Source organism: Tamandua tetradactyla, chromosome 6 (assembly GCF_023851605.1).
Source record: "Tamandua tetradactyla isolate mTamTet1 chromosome 6, mTamTet1.pri, whole genome shotgun sequence".
NCBI classification, from domain to species: domain Eukaryota; kingdom Metazoa; phylum Chordata; class Mammalia; order Pilosa; family Myrmecophagidae; genus Tamandua; species Tamandua tetradactyla.
The window spans coordinates 143,229,428-143,252,065 of NC_135332.1; the positions used below are offsets into that span (position 1 = coordinate 143,229,428).

General features: G+C 36.1%; 1 protein-coding gene across 16 annotated transcripts in view; it reads left to right on the top strand.

Annotated features, from left to right (window-relative positions):
- The window catches only part of VPS13B (vacuolar protein sorting 13 homolog B), a 1,000,970-nt gene that overhangs the window by 164,776 nt on the left and 813,556 nt on the right, over positions 1–22,638 (top strand). For all 16 annotated transcript variants that reach the window (XR_013178353.1, XR_013178354.1, XR_013178355.1 and 13 more), the window contains one exon: positions 6,166–6,360. Coding sequence is in view for 12 of the 16 variants with exons in the window: in XM_077167321.1 (XP_077023436.1) it covers positions 6,166–6,360 (195 nt within the window). In the remaining 4 variants the exon portion in view is untranslated. The remainder of the gene's footprint in view (positions 1–6,165; positions 6,361–22,638) is intronic.

Below are 22,638 nucleotides of genomic sequence, written 5' to 3' on the forward strand. Positions count from 1 at the left end.
GCACCGAACCAGAATGCTCCAAAATACATGAGGCAAACACTGAAAACACTGAAAAGAGAAATAGACACATCTACCATAATAGCTGGAGACTTCAATTCCCCACTCTCATCAATGGACAGAACATCTAGACAGAGGATCAATAAAGAAACAGAGAATTTGAATATTACAATAAATGAGCTAGACTTAACAGACATTTATAGGACATTACACCCCACAGCAGCAGGATACACCTTTTTCTCAAGTGCTCATGGATCATTCTCAAAGATAGACCATATACTGGGTCACAAAGTAAGTCTCAATAAGTTTAAAAAGACTGAAATCATACAAAACACTTTCTCAGAACATAAAGAAATGAAGTTGGAAATCAATAATAGGCAGAGTGCCAGAAAATTCACAAATACGTGGAGGCTCAACAACACATTTTTAAACAACCAATGGGTCAAGGAAGAATTTCAAGGAAGAAATTACAAGAGAAATCAGTAAGTATCTCGAGGTGAATGAAAATAAAAATACAACATATCAAAACTTATGGGATGCAGCAAAGGCAGTGCTAAGAGGGAAATTTATTGCCCTAAATGCCTATATCAAAAAAGAAGAAAGGGCAAAAATTCGGGAATTAACTGTCCACTTGGAAGAACTGGAGAAAGAACAGCAAACTAACCCCAAAGCAAGCAAAAGGAAAGAAATAACAAAGATTAAGCAGAAATAAATGAAATTGAGAACATGAAAACAACTGAGAAAATCAGTAAAATCACAAGCTGCTTCTATGAGAAAATCAGTAAGATTGATGGACTCTTAGCAAGATTGACAAAAAGAAGAAGAGAGAGGATGCAAATAAATAAGATCAGAAATGGGAAGAGGAGACATAACCACTGACCCCACAGAAATAAAGGAAGTAATAACAGGATACTGTGAACAACTTTATGCTAATAAATACAACAATGTAGATGAAATGGACAACTTCCTAGAAAGGCATGAACAATCAACTTTGACTCAAGAAGAAATAGACGACCTCAACAAACCAATCACAAGTAAAGAAATTGAATTAGTCATTAAGAAGCTTCCCAAAAAGGAAAGTCCAGTACCAGGTGGCTTCACATGTGAATTCTACCAAACATTCCAGAAAGAATTAGTACCAATCCTGCTCAAACGCTTCGAAAAAATTGAAGTGGAGGTAAAACTACCTAATTCATTCTATGAAGCCAATATCACCCACATACCAAAGCCAGACAAAAATACTACAAAAAAGGAAAACTACAGACCAATCTCTCGAATGAATATAGATGCAAAAATCCTCAACAAAATTATAGCAAATCCAGCAACACATTAAAAGAATTCTACATCATGACCAAGTAGGATTCATTCCAGGTATGCAAGGATGGTTCAACATAAGGAAATCAATTAATGTAATACACCATATCAACAAATCAAAGCAGAAAAATCTCATGATCATCTCGATTGATGCAGAGTAGGCATTTGACAAAATTCAACATCCTTTCCTGTTGAAAAGACGTCAAAGGATAAGAATATAAGGGAACTTCCTCAAAATAAAAATAAAAAAAATTAAATTAAAAAAAAAGAATCAAAGGTACTGTCCAATGCTGTGCAGCAGCTAGAAGGAAAAATCTGAGATGATGATATGATAGCCATGACAATCTCTGGGATTTGTCCTGTAACTTCGTGTTGAAGAGTGCTTTGAAAACTATTGCTTTTTTCTTTCTTTGCTTTGTATATATGTTACATTATACAATTAAAAAAAAAAAGAGACTCAAGGCTACTGGAACACAGCTCAGCAGTTTCAGGTACTTTCCTCCAACCACTCCAATACACCATAAACTAAAGTGGGATATCTATATAATGCCTAAGAACAACCTGCAAGATAACTTCTTGACAATGTTGGAAGTCTCTCAGCCACTGAAACTTTGTTTTGTCTCATTTCTCTCTTCCCCCTTTTGGTCAGGAAGGCTTTCTCAGTCCCTTGATGTCGGGTCCTGGCTCATCCCAGGATTTCTGTCCCATCTTGCTAGGTTGATTTACACCCCTGGAAATCTTGTCCCGTGTAGTAGAGGGGTGGGCAGTGAGTTTACCTGCTGAGTTGGCTTATAAAGAGAGGCCAGGTCTGAGCAACAAAAGAGTTTCTTTGGGGGTGACTCTTAGGCCTAGTTTTAAATAGACATAGCCTAGCCTTTGCAGGAATAAGTTTCATAGGTGCAAACCCCAAGATTGAGGGCGCAGCCTACTGATTTGTTTATTCCTACTGCTTGTGAGAATATCAGAAATTTTCCAGGTGAGAAAGTTGAATATTTACTCCTTTCTCTCCACTCCTCCAAGGGAACTGTTATGGTTTGCAAGCTATCAGAAAGCCATATACCAGAAATGGAACAGCTTTTAAATGGGAGGATTTATTAAATTGCAAGTTTACAGTTCTAAGCTTTTAAAAGGGAGGATTTATTAAATTGCAAACTTACAGTTCTAAGGCTTATGAAAATGTTCCAGTTAAAGGAAATCTATAAAAATATCTTAATTAAGGCACAACAAAAGGTTACCTTCACTCAAGAAAGGCCAACAAAGTTCAGAGTTCCTCACTCAACTGGAAAGGCACATGGTGAACATGGTGACCTCTGCTAGTTTTCTCCCTCAGATTCTTGTTCTAGTGAAGCTCCCCTGGGGCATTTTCCTTCTTCATCTCCAGAGTTCTCTGGCTGCATGGGCTTTTGTGGTTCTCGTGGCTCTATCCAAAATGTTTCCTCTTTTAAAGGACTCTAGTAAACTAATCAGGACCCACTCAGAATGTGCGGTGTCACATCTCCCTCTAATCAATGGCTAATAACCCGCAATTGGGAGCCCCACACCTCTGTGGAGATAATCTAATCAAGCTCTCAACCTATAGTACTGAATAGGGATTAAAAGAAATGGCTGTCTCTACAGGATGTATCAGGATTAAAACATGGCTTTTCTAGGGTGCATAAAACCGGCACAGTGACCCCACAAACACTTCCTTATTCACTGTCCACATTACTCTGGGATATATTGGGGTGTCAAGCTAACCTTGACAAACCAACAAAATCTCACACACCATTCAAGGTTACATGTGTTTATGGTGTTCAAGTCAACTGACCATACGTGTTAAACTAGTAAATGCACTACCCCAAAAATTAATTTAGCACCCAATGCACGTTTCCCTTTAGTCTCACACAGAAGTTGAAGTTTTAAAATATGGATAATATCGTCCTTTTTTCCTGTATTCTGGTTTGTGCCTTAGTCCTATCCAGATCAGTTTCATTCATATCACTACTCGAAGTCTTATCACCTTTTCAATTTTGTAAACAGTTCCTGTGTGAGGTACTGCTAACTTTCATAGCTTCCTAGCTCTGTCTTTTGAGTCTCATGTGTCACATAAATACCTGAATTTTCTGGGAATGACCAGGTTTATAAACAAACAGCTCAGTATCTAGAATTTAGGAATAAGAGTTACAACTCCTGAATATATGGGACTGCTTATAAGAGCTCACAATATAGGACCTACAAAGAGAATTTATTATGTTAGTAGTTTACAGTTCTAAGTCCATGAAAATGTCCAAATTAAGGCACCAGTAAGAGGTTACCTTCACTCAAGACACGCAGATGCTGTCCAGAATACCTCTGTCAGCTGGGAAAGCATGTGGCTGGCATCTGCTGATCCTTGTTCCTGGTTCTGTTGCTTCCAGCTTCTCATGCCAGTGGTTTCCTCCTTAAGCATCTGTGGGCCTTCACTTAACTCCTCTGGGACACAGCTCTGGGTTCTGGCTTGCTTAGCATCTCATGAGAAGGCACTTGGCAATTTCTCCTGGGTTCTACCTGTGTTTAGGCATCTGCTCTCTGTCAGCATGCCAAGCATCTTCAAATAGGTGTGTCTCTGTCAGCTCTGAAGCAGCAGTTCTCCAAGCGTCTGAATCTCATGTTGCCTGTGTCGCTTCTTCAAAATGTTTCCTCTTTTTTTTTTTTAACATGGGCAGGCACCGGGAATTGAACCTGGGTCCTCGGGCATGGCAGGCAAGCATTCTTGCCCGCTGAGCCACCGTGACCCGCCCAATGTTTCCTCTTTTAAGGGACTCCAGTAAATGAATTAAGACCCACCTTGAGTGAGTGGGGTCACATTTCCATCCAACCAAAAGGCCACACCCACAACTAGGCACACCACATCTGCATGGAGATAATCTAATCAAAAGTCACACCCTACAATATTGAATTAGGATTGAAGGACATGACTTTTCTGGGGTACACAGAACTTTTAAACTATCACAATTCCATTTAAACTATTGGCTAACTCCTTACTTACCCATATGCAATATTAGATTCCAAGAACTCTACCAGAAAATAGAGACTGAAGTGCTAAATAGATATTTCACAATCTGCATGGTGTTGGGTGTCAACAGTTGGAGTTCATACCCTTCCAAGTTAGCATCTCTGTTTTCCTTTGAGACCTTATAAGAGCCACATCCTAGAAATAAGGAAAACATTGAAATAGATTAATGTAAAGAATGCCTAAATTAGATCCTTCATGGGACCAAGATAATCTGCTTGTATTTTGTCTGTTTACCAAAAGAAAAGTTGATTCACTTTGGAAGAAGGTAACATCATTCAAAGTCTCTACAATTTGTTATCCACAATGTCAACTGTCTAATACAAAATTATAGTAATTTTACTCTTTAAGTACTAATCAAAAGAAAGTGTGGCTACTTTAAAACCTGAAAAAGTAGTGTTGAATGCAAAAAAAGTATGAAATAAAGATGGCTGTTTTATAATGATGAAAGTGTCAACTGAAAGAGTTAATGAACAATATAGGTAATTCCCCCATACTTAATGTTGAGTGTAAAATGCCAGAAATAAAAGTATCTATACTGTCTGATTTTATTTAGCTGAAATTCATGTACAGACAAAGCTTACTTACAGTGATTGAAGTGAGAATATTGGTTCCCCCTGGTGAAGATTGGATATTGTCTGGAAGGAGACACAGAAGAGGAGAGCCTCAGTAGGGTGTGGGAATGTTCTGATCTTGGTAGTGGTTATAGGCATAAAAATTCAAAGAAAAAAAATTCAGTGAACTGTACACTTAGGGTTATTGTCACTTAAAAAAGCAAAATAATTGTTCAGTAAACAGTAGTTTAGAAATTACTGTTGTTACTAGTAATATGTCAGAAAAGGTGAATTGTATGTTTAACTTAGCCAGGTCAAGAATAGTGTTTCTCAATAAAGATGCTTGGCTTTTGGGCTGAGCATATTATATGGCATTTACCATTTTTAGTTAGTGCCTGCTAAATGCCAGTGTTCCTTTTCAATTATTGTAACACTGACAGATAGACAAAACAAAACAAACTGCTTTTCCCAGATATTTGTAAGTACCTCCAGATTGGAGGTCATACTGTTTCTCTTTGAGAACCACAGGTAGGGCATTTTTTTATTATTCTTTTCAAATTTTTTTCTTTCTTTTCTTTTTTTTTTTGTTTTTTTTACAGATAGGGAATTTTAAGGTAATGAAGTAGTTCTAGGATAGGAAGCAGTTATTTGCTACTCAGGATAAATACTCTGGACATTGTGAGACAAATCTGTATTTATTTTGAAACTGAGAATACCCAGTTCAGTTTGGGATTTTTAAGATTACATGAGTCTTTACTATGTGTATTGTTAGTTAATATGATATGGATCAGGAATTGTTTTTCTCTTGCAAACTTGACTTATGTGTGTGTCTTTGACAATGTCTGGGGTAGCCCACTTAGTAACTAGGTCATGTTAATGAGAACTAGGGAAATAAAGTAAAAAGTGTCTGGCTCTGGGATATCTAGGAAGTCTTTTGGAATGATTGGCCTTAAAAAGTACCTTTAGAGTACTGAGGCACTTAGTGATACTATTCCAGTATCAGTAATGTTTTGATTGAAAAAAATCAAAGGCTTTAGCTTAACTGTAAAAGCTTTGGTAATAATTATACATTGTTTGAAATCTCAGACAAACTTAAAAATATATAGAACACGTATTTGATAATGGTAGCAGAGTTATATAGAAAGGTGTTATTTTTAGATGGGTTTGCTAATACTGTAAGTTGTACAAATCTAAAGCTGATGTGCAGGGCATTACACATCAACCCTAGCTCAACCCCTGAAATATAAAGTGAACACTATTATTTTCCAGAACTCGAGTAACTTCATGAATATGACAAATTTCCAGTCTGTTCGACCTTTGCCATGCATTCAGATACTGGTGGATAAAATTAATCTGGAACATTCTGTGCCAATGTATGCAGAGCATTTGGTGCATATGGTCAGCAGCCTTACTCAGCCTTCTGATAATCTACTTCATTATTGCTATGCACACTGTTACCTTAAGGTAAGTAAAGTGAATTTTCTTGTTATTATTATCTGGTTGTCTTTTGGAGCTTATTTAAGTTTCTTTTTTCTTTCAGTTGTTACTTCATAGAATTGGATGAGATTTAATGAAGATGAGTTGAGATTTAAATAAGATTTAAAATAGGTTTATTTATTATTCTAATACAAAATTTAAAAATAATAAAAAAATACTAATTTTAAAGATACTTATTCAATTGTTAGGAAAGAGTAGCTTGATGTTCATCAGTTAATGGTAACTATAAGGTTTGAAGATTTTATATACAATTTCTGTTGCTATTTATAAGCAGAGTGAAAGAACAGTTAGCTTACTGTGAAAACTTTGACTTGTGATTTCTTTGAAGGGACAGTTTGTATGAGGCATAATGTTTTTTTTTCCTTTTTTTATTAATTTAAAAAATTTAAAAAAATATAACAACAAACACAAACGTTCTTAACTTCTGATCATTCTGTTCTACATATATGATCAGTAATTCACAAAGCCACCACATAGTTGCATATTCATCATCATGATCATTTCTTAGAACATTTGCATCAATTCAGAAAAAGAAATAAAAAGACAACAGGAAAAGTTCATGCATACCATACCTCTTACCCCTCCCTTTCATTGATCACTAGCATTTCAGTCAAAATTTATTTTAACATTTGTTTCCTCTATTATTTATTTTTATTCCTCTATTATTTATGTTTTACTCATCTGTTGATAAGTTAGATAAAAGGAGCATCAGAAACAAGGTTTTCACAATCACACAGTCACATTCTGATAGCTGAATCACTACATAATCACCTTCAAGAAACATGACTACTGGAACACAGCTCTACATTTTCAGGCAGTTCCCTCCAGCCTCTCCATTACATCTTGACTAACAATCTATTTAGTGTGTAAGAATAACCTCCAGGATAACCTCTCAACTCTTTTTGAAATCTCTCAGCCATTGACACTTTATTTTGTCTCATTTTGCTCTTCCCCCTTTTGGTCGAGAAGATTTTCTCAATCCCTTGATGCTGAGTCCCAGTTCATTCTAGGATTTCTGTCCCACGTTGCCAGGAAGGTTTACACCATTGGGAGTCATGTCCCACGTAGACAGGGAGGGTGTTGAGTTTGCTTGTTGTGTTGGCTGGAGAGAGAGACTGCATCTGAGCAACAGAAGAGGTTCTCTTGGGGTTGACTCTTAGGCCTAATTTTAAGTAGGTTTGACCTATCCTTTGTGGGATTAAGTTTCATGTGAACAAATCCCAAGATTGGAGACTCAGCCTGTTGCTTTGGTTGTCCTCACCGCTTGTGTGAATATCAAGAATTCTCCACTTGGGGACATTGAATTTTCCCCTTTTCTCACCGTTCCCCCAAGGGAACTTTGCAAATACTTTTTTACTCACTGCTCATATCACTCTGGGATTTATTGGGGCATCACTCTGGACAAACCTACAAAATCTTATGCCCTACTCAAGGTTCCATGTACTTACGGTGTTCATTTAAGCTGTCCACATAAGTTATATTAGGAACTGCACTAGTCAGTTATATACAGTTGTATATTTATCTACAAAAAAATATAAATTTTGTATGAAATAAACATTTTTTGCTTTAATCTCACCCAGAAGTTAAAATTTTTAAATATTAATTACCATCTATTTTCAATACCCTGCAGTATTGACATTCTTTTGTTCTTCGTATTTCAAAAACGTTTTTAAATTTGTACATTTAGTCACTATCATTAGGCATTCCTAGATTATACCATCTTTATCATCTATCTTTCTTTCTGATTTCATTTGTGCCCCCAGCCCTTCTCCATCATTCTCATATTCAGCTTCATTCAGTGTTCTAACATAATTGTACCACAATTAGGTGGTATTGTACTATTCATTTCTGAGTTTTTACAGTCAGTCCTTTTGCACAATCTGTATCCCTTCAGCTCCAGTTACCCAGTATCTTACCCTATTTCTATCTTTTGATGATCTCTGTTAACAATGAAATTCTGCAAGTTTATTCACTAATGTCAGTTCATATCAGTGTTACCATACAGTATTTTCCCTTTTGTTTCTGGCTGATCTCACTCAGCATAATGTCCTTAAGGTCCATCCATGTTGTGACATACTCCATAACATTATTCTGTCTTACAGTTGCATAATATCCCATCGTATGTATATACCACAGCTTGTTGAGCCACTAGTCTGTTGAGGGACATTTGGGCTGTTTCCGTCTCTTCACAATTGTCAGTAATGTTGCTATAAATGTTGGTGGCCAATGTCCGTTTGGGTCCTTGCCCTCATGTCCTCTGAGTAGATACCTAGCAGTGGTACTGCCGGATCACATGGCAGTTCTATACTTAGCTTCCTGAGGACCTCCCCAAACTGTCTTCCACAGTTGTCATACCGTTTGACAATCTCACAACAGTGGACAAGTGTGCCTCTTTCTCCACATCCTCTTCAGCACATGTCATTTACTGTTTTAGTGATAATGGCCGTTTTGGTGAGTGTGAGATGATATCTCATTGTGGTTTTGATTTGCATTTCCCTAATAGCCAGGGAAGTTGAACATCTTTTCATGTGCCTTTTGGCCACTTGTATTTCCTCGTCTGAGAAGTGCCTGTTCAAGTCTTTTTCCCATTTTGTAATTGCATTGTCTGTCTTTTAGTTGCTGAGTTGAACAATCTCTTTATATATTCTGGATACTAGACCTTTATCTGGTATATCGTTTCCAGATATTGTCTCCCATTGTGTAGGCTGTCTTTTTACTTTGTTGATGAAATTCTTTGATGCACAAAAGTGTTTAATTTTGAGGAGTTCTCGTTTCTTTCTTCAGTGCTCATGCTTTGGATGTAAGGTGTAGGAAACCACCTCCTATTATAAGATTTGTAAGATAATTCACTATATTTTATTCTAACATTTTTATGGTCTTAGATCTAATGTTTAGGTCTTTGATCCATTTTGAGTTAATTTTTGTATAGGGTATAAGATATAGATGTTTCATTTCTTTGCATGTGTATATCCAGTTATCTAAGCACCGTTTATTGAAGAGACTATTCTGTCCCAGGTGAGTTGGCTTGACTGCCTTATCAAAGATCAATTTTCCATAGATGAGAGTGTCTATATCTGAAAACTCTATTCAGTTCCGTTGGTCAGTATATCTATCTTTATGCCAGTACCATGCTGTTTTGACCACTGTAGCTTTATAATAATCCTTAAAATCAGGTGGCGTGTGATCTCTGACTTCATTTTTCTTTCTCAGGATACTTTTAGCTATTCGCAGCACCCTCCCCTTCCAGATAAAGTTGGTTATTGGTTTTTCTATTTCTGAAAAGTAAGTTGTTTGGATTTTAATTGGTATTGCATGAATCTGTGTATCGGTTTAGGTAGAACTGACATCTTAACTATATTTAGTCTTCCAGTCCATGAACACAGTATGTTCTTCCATTTAATTAGGTCTTCTGTGATTTCTTTTAACAATTTTTATAGTTTTCTTTGTATAGGTCTTTTGTCTCTTTAGTTAAATTTATTCCTAAATATTTTATTCTTTTGGTTGCAATTGTAAATGGAATTTTTTTCTTGATGTCCCCCTCAGATTGCTCATTACTAGTGTAATGAAACACTACAGATTTCTGAGTGTTGATCTTATAACCTGCCACATTGCTGTACTCATTTATTAGCTCTAGTAGTTTTGCTGTGGGTTTTTCAAGGATTTCGACATATAGTAGCATGTCATCTGCCAAGAGTGAGAGTTTTACATCTTTCTTTCCAATTTCGTTGCCTTGTATTTCTTTTTGTCTAATTGCTCTGGCTAGAACTTCGAACACAATGTTGAATAACAGTGGTGATTGTGGACATCCTTGTCTTGTTCCTGATCTTAGGGAGAAAGCTTTTAGTGTTTCCCCTATAAGGATGATGTTCCCTGTGGGTTTTTCACATATTCCCTTTATCATTTTAAGGAAGTTACTCTCTATTCCTATCCTTTGAAGTGTTTTCAACAGGAAAGGATGTTGAATTTTGTCAAATGCCTTTTCTGCATCAATCGAGATGGTCATTTGATTTTTCTGCTTGATTTGCTGATATGGTGTATTACATTAATTGATTTTTTTATGTTGAACCATTCTTGCATACCTGGGACGAATCCTACTTGGTCATGATGTATAATTCTTTTAATGTGCTGCTGGATTCGCTTTGCTAGAATTTTGTGGAGGATTTTTGCATCTATATTCATTAGAGGGATTGGTCTGTGTTTTCTTTTTTTGTAATATCTTTGTCTGGCTTTGGTATGATGGTGATGTTGGCTTGGTAGAATGAGTTAGGTAGCTTTCCCTCCTCTTCAATTTTTTTGAAGAGTTTGAGCAGGATTGGTACTAATGCTTTCTTGTATGTTTGGTAGAATTCACATGTGAAGTCATCTGGTCCTGGACTTTTCTTTTTGGGGAGCTTCTTAATGACTGATTCAGTTTCATTACTTGTGATTGGTTTGTTGAGGTCATCTATTTCTTTTTGAGTCAAAGTTGGTTGTTCATGCCTTTCTAGAAAGTTGACCATTTCATCTTCATTGTCGAGTTTATTAGCATGAAGTTGTTCATAGTATCCTCTTATTGCTTCCTTTATTTTTGTGGGGTCAGTGGTTATGTCTGCTCTTCCATTTCTGATTTTATTTATTTGCCTCCTCTTTCTTCTTCTTTTTGTCAACCTTGCTAAAGATCTATCATCAGTCTTGTTGATTTTCTCATAGAATCTGCTTCTAGTTTTGATGATTTTCTCAATTGTTTTCATATTCTCAATTTCATTTATTTCTGCTCTAATTTTCATTGTTTCTTCCCTTTTGCTTCCTTTGGGGTTAGTTTGCTGTTCTTTCTCTATTCTTCTAAGTGGACAGTTAATTCCTCATTTTTTGCCCTATCTTCTTTTTTTGATATAGGCGTTTAAGGCAATAAATTTCCCTCTTAGCACTACCTTTGCTGCATCCCATAAATTTTGAAATGTTGTGTTTTCATTTTCATTTGCCTTGAGATATTTACTGATTTCTCTTGTAATTAAGAGTGTGTTTTTGAGCCTCCATATATTTGTCAATTTTCTGGCACTCTGCCTATTATTGATTTCCAGCTTCATTCCTTCATGATCTGAGAAAGTGTTTTGTATGATTTCAATCTTTGTAAATTTTTTGAGACTTGGTTTGTGACACAGCATAGGGTCTATCCTTGAGAATGACCCATGAGCACTAGAAAAAAGGTGTATCCTGTTGTTGTGGGGTGTAATGTGTTATAAATGTCTGTTAAGTCCAGCTCATTTATTGTATTATTCAAATTCTCTGTTTCTTTATTGATCCTCTGTCTAGATGTTTGTCCATTGATGAGAGTGTGGAAATGAAATCTCTTTTCAGTGTTTGGTACATGTATTTTGGAGCATTCTGGTTCGGTGCATAAATATTTACGATTGTTATGTGTTCTTGTTGAATTGTTCCTTTTATTAATACATAGTGTCCTTCTTTGTCTCTTTTAACTGTTTTACATTTGAAGTCTAATTTGTTCGGTATTAGTGTAGCTACTCCTACTTTTTTCTGATTCCTATTTGCATGAAATATTTTTTCCGTCCCTTTCACTTTTATCCTATGTTTATCCTTGGGTCTATTGTGTTTCCTGTAGACAGCATATAGATTGGTCCCATTTTTTAATCCATTCTGCCATTCTGTTTCTTTCATTGGGAAATTCAATCCATTAGCATTTCGTTTTATTACTGTATGGGTAATACTTTCTTCTACCATTTTGCCTTTCAGATTTTATATGTCATATCTAAATCTTCTTCTTTTACCTTTAGTGATATTCTTCATTTCTACATTCTTCTCCACCCTCTGTCTCCTTTCTTTTCGTATCTGTCTGTAGCGCTCCCTTTAGTATTTCTTGCAAAGCCGGTCTCTTGGTCACAAATTCTTTCATTGATTTTTTGCCTGAAAATGTTTTAATTTCTCCCTTATTTTTGAAGGAAAGTTTTGCTGGATATAAAATTCTTGGTTGGCAGTTTTTCTATTTTAGTAATTTAAATATATCATCCCACTGTCTTTTCGCCTGCATGGTTTTTGCTGAGAAATCTGCATAGTCTTACTGGACTTCCCTTCTATGTGATGGATTACTTTTCTCTTGCTGCTTTCAAGATTCTCTCTTTCCTTTGACATCTGACATTCTGATTAGCAAGTGTTTTGGAGTGCCTGTTTTTGGATTTATTCTGTTTGTGGTATGCTGCACTTCTTGGATCTGTAATTTTAATCTTTCATAAGAATTTGAAATTTTCAGTGATAATTTCCTCCATTAGTTTTTCTCCTTCTTTTTCCTTCTCTTCTCCTTCTGGGATACCTGCAAGACATATATTTGTGCACTTCATGTTGTCATTCTGTTCCCTGACTCCCTGCTCATATTTTTCCATTCTCTTTCCTATATTTTCTTTTGCTTGTCAGATTTCAGATGTTCTGTCCTTCAGTTCTCTAATCCTACATTCTGCCTCTTGAAATCTGACATTGTAGGTTTCCATTGTTTTTTTCATCTCTTCTACTGCGCCTTTCATTGCCATAAGTGCTGTGATTTGTTTTTTGTGACTTTCAGTTTCTTCTTTTTGTTCATTCCTAGCCTTCTTTATATCCTCCCTCAATTCATTGATTTGATTGTTGATGAGGTTTTCCATGTCTGCCCGTACAGTCTGAATTAATTGTTTCAGCTCTTATATCTCATTTGAATTGGTTTCTTCCTCTGAGTGGGCGGTATCTTCTGTTTTCCTAGTGTGATTTGTTATTTTTTGCTGGCCTCTAGGCATTTAATTACCTTAAGTAATTTGTTCTGGAGACTGTTTTCACTTCTTTTACCTAGGAGTATCTTGCTGTATGACTTTGTTGTCTGTCTGTTTTTTGACATTCAATTGATCTTATTCTGGACTACTAGCTTAGGTTTTGTTTAACAGAGCAGAATTTTTCAGTTCTTGTTTGCTTGTTTCTTGTCCTTCCTGTGTGGTGCCTTCCCCCCGCCCCCCAACCCTTAGGCCAGTGTACTTAGGTATTATAGACTCCAGCCAGATTTTCCCAGACCAAACTGGCCTACTATCAGAAGGAAAGAGTCACCTGTGTCAATTTTATTTGCGGGTGAGACCCAGCAAGTTGAAAGACTTTCCTATGAAGTCTCTGATCTCTGTGTTTTTTCTGTCCTGCCTAGTATGTGGCACTTGTTTGCCTTCAGGTCCCATCAGCATAAGGTGATCCAGTACCTTTAACTTCAGCAGACTCTTCCTGCTGGGGGTGTGGTGGAGACAGAGGAGAGGTTGTAGGGTGACTTTAAATGCCTCAATTTTCCAAACATTTGGGTCTGAATTCCTTGAGGGAGGGAATCCACCTGAGGTGAGCCCCCACCCCTCTCCTGGGGAAGGCTCAGGCTCCAGACAAGCTCTCAAATAAGCTTGTTTCTGCCTATGCCTGGGGCAGCCTGAGAAGCCCTGGTGATATATCCACAGGCAGTCAGTCCTTTGTAAAAACACAGCCACAAAAACGAAAGAGAACAATCCTTCTCAGAGCAGGACCCTCTTCCTTCGGTTTGCCAATCAAGAGCATAAGTTGGTATGTTGCTTTGTGTACCTTCAGATCCTAAGTGCCCCCTCCTTTTCCTCAGGGCCCAGAGCCTTTCATGTACTACGTGCTATCTGATACAAAAAACTTCTGTTCATTTTTTTTCTTTCTTCTTTTTCCGTCAACCCTGACCCTTTGGTGCCGAGGCAGAAATCACCAACCTCCTCTTTGACTCGAGGTTCATTCAGCTGAGCTGGGGGCCTATTTTTAGTAGTCAGAATTTGTGAATTAATTCCACAGTTGGAGTTTAGTCGTGCTCTGCCCTGCTGCTAGTAAAGTCCCATTCCTTTCCCCTCTGGGAAGCAACCTGTGGGGGAGGGGTGCTGGCTCAGCAGCTTGGGGAACTCATGATTCTGGGAGGGCTTGTAGCCGGTCCAGCTGATCCAGACTGTGGTATCCTGTGTTTTATGGACTAAAAAAAAGTCTAAAAAATTGAATTCAAGAATATATACTATTAACCAAAAAAGAGAGAGATTAAAGGAACAGTGAAAGTTAAATATACTACATATTCATAGAGGAGAAAAGGTGCAAATGACAGTTAAACACATAGAGAAAAGGCAGAAAAGAACATTATTGGGACATAGGAAACAACCAGACTATAGTCTGTAAGTCTTATGAATGTTAGATTTCTTGAACTTCATAACTGTACTTTAGATGGTTACGTAAGTGAATGTCCTTCTTCTTAGGAAATGTACATGGAAGTTCATATAGTATGATGTATTTAAAGGGCATGATGTATTCAACCTATTCTGAAATGTCTAGAACACAGATGAATGGATGATAGATGTATACATAAAATGACATGTCAAAAGTGATGAAATGTTAAAGGATGATGATTCTGGGTATCTGGGTGGGGGTATGGAGTTTTCTCATGGGTTTTGTATTTTTTTCATAAATGTCCTATTATGTTTGAAATTACTTCAAAAGAAAATGTTGAGAAAAAGTATAAGTACTAAAAAAGCAATAAATTTCATGCAGAGTACTAAAAGATTAAAGGGCTCCACAAGTAGATTCCAGACTTTATTGGTTCATACTTTATAGGATCATGTTCTAAAGTTCTTAAATATTTATATATTTTAAATTAATATTAAATATCAGTTTTAGATCACCTTTGTGAATATATGTTTAAGATGTTAACATTTTCATGTTTTAAAGCCATGTAGACTGAATGAACATGTTTTCATATCTGTCCATGCAAAGCTCATTTTCAAGAGGATAGAGAAATAGTTTTCACTTCCTTGATGGAGAAGTGATAGTAACACATTACAGAGAGGCGTGGACACAGTGAGGTGAGATTCATTGGGGGCCATTATTACAGGGATCTGCCATAGTGTTTTATGCCATACAGGCATACAGAGAGTAGCAGAAGGTATTTTTGAAAGCAAGATATCTAAAAAATATTTTATACTGATTTTTGATTCATTCCCACAATTAATGCACAGAGGTTGTGCCAGTTTGAATCTGTTGTGTACCCCAGAAAAGCCAATTTCTTTAATCCTCTTTCATTATTGCTGGGTGGGATCTTTTTGATCATTTCCGTGGAAATGTGACCAACCCAGTTGTGGTGGTGAGTTTTGATTAGATGGTGTCCACGGAAATGTTTCTCTACCCATTCAATGTGGGATTGCTTACTGGACCCCTTTAAGAAGGAACCATTTTGGAAAAAGCTTTGAAACCAACACAGCCCACACAGCCAGAGACCTTTGGAGATGCATAAATAAAACGCCCCTGGGGAAGCCATTAAAAAAGCTGGGAGAGAGAGCTAGTAGACATGACCGTGTGCCTTTCCATGTTCTGGACCCATTGGCCTTTCTTGAATCAAGGTATCTCTCCCTGGATGCCTTAGTTTGGACATTTTCATGGCCTTAGAATGGTAAACTTGCAACTTAAAAAACTCCCCATTTTTGAAAGCCATTCCATTTCTGGTGTATTATATTCTGTCAGCTTTTACAAACTAAAACAGAGGTAGATGATTTTTTTAAATAATGGTACTTCAGTATCAGGCTACAATATAAAGATTATTTTCCTTGCTTTGTTAAAGCACATGTAATTTTATGCAACTCACTAATCTCTCCAAGGTATTCTGCTCATATTGGCTCATTCATTTGGTAAATATTAAGTTCTTTCTATATTCTAAACATTAAAGATGAATAAGACTTGTACTCATCTTCTAGGTAAACAGTCACCAAAGCCCTTGGTTACCATATGTACTAATTTATAAGTTATTGGCATAATTCTTCACCATTACTATTTGTACATTAAAAGCTCACTTAAATTTCCAATATAATGTAAAAACTGTTTACAATCTGGCCAAGATATAATTATGTTTCAAAAAAATCTCTTTTGTAATACATGCTGTCTAGTTATTTTTTATATTTTGATTAGTTTTGATGAGAGCTTTAATGGGTAAAGTAAATGAATCAGGCAGTAGGTTTGAGCATAGTATAATATATGCAGTATATATAGTATAATGTATATAGCCAAACCTTAAATTAGTATTATGAATATTAAGTAATTTTTTAAAAGAAATTTTTGCTATAAATAATGGGTTGACACTCATGATGGAGATTGCAGGAAAATGATTGAACTTGAATTAAAGTAGTCAAGAAACAAACAAGCAAATTCTGGAGTCTCAAATATATCATTGCACTTTTGATGCTTCTTTAGTGGTACATTATAATATTTTCAGGATTTGGTAGAAAGTCTTTGTTTATATGAAGATTTGGAATTGACTCAAAATATTGATTTGTTAGAAAGTTTATAGCAGCTTATATTACTTAGAATGATTTCTATAATCTTTGAGAAAATTTTCGTATCTCAGTGTTACAGTATTATAGTAGAGGATTTGAAGAGACATTTATTTCATGTGTGTTTGGCATTTTAGGCCCTATGTACTCTGTGTTTAAATAGTTAAGCAAATGCCTGAGTTTTTTTTTTTTTTGCATGGGCAGGCTCCAGGAGATGAACCCAGGTCTCTGGCATGGCAGGTTGAGAAGTCTGCCTGCTGAGCCACTGTGGTCCTCCCAATGCTTGAGTTTTAATTTTATATATGTACATATGAGTGCATTGACTATATGAACAAATACTATATGGCTTCCACTTCATATAATAAAATTTATCAATTCAGGAAGTTGATATGAATATGTGAAGAAAATGTGCAGATGCATCTTTTTTCTTTCTCTCCCAGTTCTCTTATTTATCTGGAAAACCTATCTTTTGAATATGTATGGCATTTAATAGCTGAGGTACTGAAAAACAGCTAAAATTTGAAACATATGTAGAAAATGAGTTATATGAAAGCACTCTGTAAAGTGTAGAGTGGTATTTAAATTTAAGGCCTGTTATTCCTATGGATAAGCCACGGCAGATGCTTCATTAAGCTCAAGAAGGCTGTGGTAGAATCAAATCCTTTGGGTTCTTTGGATTTGGTAATTGTTTATCTCAGACAGTTTTCATGGGGAATCTTGGAAAAATGGGGTTCTTGTATATGGCAATGGTTGTATAAATTGGTATAGTTATTTTTGAGAGTACGCTGGTGACATCTAACTAATTTGAAAACACATTCATCCAATTTTTAGTATATATCCTAGCACAGAAGTCAGCAAACTTTTTCTCTAAAGGGTCAGATAGAAAATATTTTAGGCTTTGTGGTGAAAGAGGAAAATAGAGAGTAATATATAGATACTTATATAACAAAAGAGAACAAATTTCCACAAACTTTGAGTTTAGAACAAGACAGTTTTTATAAGAATGGAATTATTTTCCTTGATTTTTACCTAGTTGGGGTTCCTATTACAAACTGCATGTTAAATGTTCATGTGTGAAAATTATTCTTAGCTTGTGGAGCATTCAGAAACAGGTGGTAGATGGAATTTCTCCTGTGGGCTGTAATTTACTGACCCCTGCCCTTCAGAAGTTTTTGCATATGTGTACTAGGAGAAAGATGCAGCTAGAAGTCCATATATGTCCATGCTATAGCCTTCAGCAGCATAATGTTTAGTGGGAATACTAGTAAGCATAATGATGGTTACAATAGGATACCATTTATGTAAATTAGGTAAACAAAATGATGCTACAGATGGTTTATGGATATAAAAGTGTATATAAAAGTTATTCTTGAAACTATGGCACTAAGTTAACATAAGTGACCATAAGATAGGGAATCATGTGTTGAAATGAAAACACTGTTTTCCTAACTCTAACCCTAACCCACATGTTTATGATGCTAATTAACATAGCACTTACAAGATTCACAGGTGAAACTTGTCTTTAACTGTGGCACTCATTAAATATAATTGCCTTGAAGATAGGGAAAAATGTCTGGAATGAATACTAAGTTTTCCTAATGCTAGCCCTAACCCTAATCCTGTCCTACATATATATATATGATGATAATTAACATAGCATTTCCCAGATTTACATGTGAAACTTGGTTTTAACTGTGGTACTTAAAGTAATTTAAGTGCCTAGAAGATAGGAAAACGTGTTGGAGTGAAAACACTAATAGTAATCTTAACCCTAACTCTAACAATAAACACTGTTCTACATATATACAAAAATATTCAGCATAGCAGTTTCCCAGGTTTAAAGGAGAAACTCGTTTTAAATGTGGCCCTAAGTTCTCATCTCTGCTAGATATGTGGTGTTGACACATAATATTGATCCAGCAAAATGTGATTTTGAAAACGTTACTTACTTTTTTTTAACTTCATTTTCTCCCATGTATAAAATGTGGAGGCTGGGTTAAATAATGTCTAAGAATTTACTTTAAACAGTATCACTAATATTTAAATAATAACCTAAACCCTAAATAATTTTCTTGAAATAATCTCTAAGCGTTTTAATATTCAGTGGTTATTTCCAGTTGACTAGTTCTGGTTCCATCCTTTTCCCCTGAAGGATTTTTCTTTCTAACATGTTCATTGTTAATGATGTAGAATTCTACTTATAACCATTCTTGAATGTCAGTGTTTACCTGTTTCAAAGTATTATTGTATACGAATTAACCTTTTTTGTTATTTACACTTGTGTCTCTCATTTTAAAAGCAGTTTTTAAAAAATTTTTTAGTTATTTTTAATATTTTTTTGAGAATATCCACACATATACAGTACAACCATATTTTACAATCAGTGGCTCATAATATCATCACATAGTTGTGTATTCTTCACCATGATCATTTTAGAACATTTATTTGTATCACTTCAGGAAAAGAAATAAAAAAAAAAAAAGAACTCGTGGCTCCCATACCTCTTACAGGTTCCTCTCATTGACCCACAGTATTTCAATTTACTCAAATTTTACCCTTTATCGCCCCGTTATTTATTTACTTATTATAATTGTAATTATTTTAACTCATATGCCCTCACCCTGGATAAAAGGAGCATCAGACACAGGGTTTTCATAATCACGCAGTCAATTGTAGAAGCTATATAGTTATACAGTCTTCTTCAAGAGTCAAGGCTACTGAAACACAGTTCAGCAGTTTCAGGTACTTCCCTCTAGCCATTCCAATATACCATAGATTAAAAAGAAATATCTCTGTAATGTGAAGAACAACCTCCAGGATAACCTCTCAACTCTGAAATCTCTCAGCCGCTGAAATTTTATTTTGTCTCATTTTTATCTTCCCTCTTTTGGTCAAGAAGGCTTTCTCAATCCCATGATGTTGGGTCCCAGTTTATCACAGGAGTCAGGTCCCATGTTGCCAGGGAGATTTACACCCCTAGGAGTCATGTCCCATATAGTGGTGAGGGTAGTGAGTTCACCTGCTGAATTGGCATACAGAGAGAGGCCTCATCTGAGCAGCAAAAGAGGTTCTCTAGAGGTGACTGAGAAATTAGCAGTATGCTTAGCTTCTCCTTTGCAGAATCAGGTTGAGCCCCAGGACTGAGGGCTCAGCTTATTGTGTTTGTTGTGAGAATGTCAGTAATTCCCCAGGTGAGGAAGTTTAATATTTCCTCCTTTCATCCCAGATCCCCAAGGGGATTTTGCAAATACTTTTTGATTCTCTGCTCATATTACTCTGGGATATATTGAGACATCACACTAACTGTACAAACTAACAAGATCGCACATCCTATTCAAGATTCCATGTAATTAAGGTGTTCAGTAAACTGACCATACCAGTTGTGCTGGTTTGAAAGGATATATGCCCCCTAAGAAAAGCCATGTTTTAATATAAATCCCATTTCTTAAAGGTAGAATAGTCTCTATTCAATGCTGTGTATTTGGGACTGTGATGGGATCATCTCCCTGGTTGATGAGATTTAGTTAAGAACGGTTGTTAAACTGGATTAGGGGATGACATGTCTCCACCCATCTGAGTGGGTCTTGATTAGTTTCTGAAGTCCTATAAAAGAGGAAACATTTTGGGGAATGAGAGACTCAGAGAGAGCAGAGAATGCTGCAGCACCATGAAGCAGAGTCCACCAGCCAGCAACCTTTGGAGATGAAGAAGGGAAATGCCTCCCGGGGAGCTTCATGAAACCAGAAGCCAGGAGAGTAAGCTAGCAGATGACGCCGTGTCTACCATGTGCCCTTCCAGCTGAGAGAGGAGCCCTGACCGTGTTCACCATGTGCCTTTCCAGATGAGAGAGAAACCCTGAACTTCATCGGCCTTCTTGAACCAAGGTATCTTTCCCTGGATGCCTTTGATTGGACTTTTCTATAGACTTGTTTTAATTCTCGGCCTTAGAACTGTAAACTAGCAACTCATTAAATTTCCCCTTTTAAAAGCCATTCCGTTTCTGGTATATTGCATTCCAGCAGCTAGCAAACTAGAACACCAGTTAAATTACATAATGTGCTACCCAAAATATAAATTTTGCACCAAATAAATCTCTCTCCCTTTGGCCTTGCACAGAGGTTGAAGTTTGAAAATATGCACCATATCATTCTTTACCCAGTATTCTGATTTATCTTAGTCTATCCGTATCAGCTTAATTTATATCTCTAGATGTAGTCTGATCACTTTTCACCCTTTTAAACAGTTGCTGAGTGGGTAATGCTGACTTTCATTGCTTCATTGTTCCAACTCTGAGTCTAAGATGTCACATAAATACCTGAAGTTTCATGGAACGACCAGGTTATATACAAATAGCTCAGTATCTCAGAATTTAGAAATATCAGTTACAGCTCCTAAATATATGACTCCTCTAAGAGCTTATAATTGCAGAATCTTTACAATAGGCCCCAACCTGATAACCCATGCTCTCAACTTATAGTTCTCTGAGTTTGTATATTATAATTAATCCATATGAATGAGGCATGATAATATTTGTCTTTTTATTTCTGACATTTCATTCAACATGCTATCCTTAAGGTTCATTCACCTATCTGCATGCCTCACGACTTCCTTCCTTCATGCAGTCATAGTCCATTGTATGTATCACCACAGTTCCCCTTTCCATTCCTTGGTCATTGTACCCTTAGACTGCCTCCATCTATTGTGAATCATGTACACTGATGCCATGAACACCAGTGTGCAAATGTCCTTTCGTGTCCCCACTCTCAGTTCCTCCAGGTATATACCTAGCAATGGGGTTACAAGATCATATGGCAGTCCCACCCCTAGTCTCCTGTGGAACCACCACACTGCCTTCTGGAGGCCCTAGCTTCCCTACCAAAGGTGAATAGGTACATCTCTTTCTCCACATTTTCTTGAGCACTTGTTTCTATTTATTTTTATACAGTTTTATTCATACATCATGCAATCTAACCTAATAGATATGCCTTCGCCTGTATAATCTGCACGAAGACGTTTACTTTTCTAAGCATAGAATCCATATCCTCCCCCATGACCCCCACTTCTTGACATTTAATTTCCACATAATGTCTTTTACATTCAGTGGAAGCATATTACAATGTAACTGTTGATTATAGACCCTGGCTTGCGTTGATTGTACCTTTTTCTGTATACCATCCATTTTTCAGTCCCTTACAATGTTGACATTCATTTGTTCTCCCTCATATGAAATGTTTTTGTATTTGTACAACACCTTAACTTTTGATGTGAAGATATTGCTTGATTATTTGTTCCTTTAATGAAGGGACACCAATTTAGGATGTTGATAGTACTGTTATACCAAATGTCTTATAATGACAACATAAAAGTAATTTGTTTTATATTCCAATTATTATGATTTCATTGTCATTTACGGGTGATATGTGCTTTCTGTAATTTTTGTCTTTTGAAAATTGTGAATCATATTATATCAGTAATTTTTGCTCTTAGTAAGTTGTTTTATGATCTATCTAAACTACTCAAATTTCTTCTATTTGGGTTGTTAATTATAGAGCATTCATTGTAAAGTATTAAAATATTTGTGAAATATTTATTTTTGTAGTTTTCTAATTGAATCTTAAAAGGTGACACTGTGTTCAACTTTCATTTAATGTGTGGCATGTATGTAGTATTATTCAAGTTGAAATTTCCTTCAGCTAAACTTCTATTTATAGTCACACTTACTGCTTCATGCATTCTTATACATAAAGAAAATTTTTTAGTAGTGCTCAACACTTTGAATATGTGAACTATCCTTGGTGAAAGAAAGTAGCCTCAATTCCTTTCTGTAGATTAAGAACTTGTAATCTTACTCAAGAGCTGTTGACAAACTATTGAATTACAAATACATTGTAAATCTATGCATCTCATTGTTGTAATTTAATGCAGAGAGTTGAAAATTTGT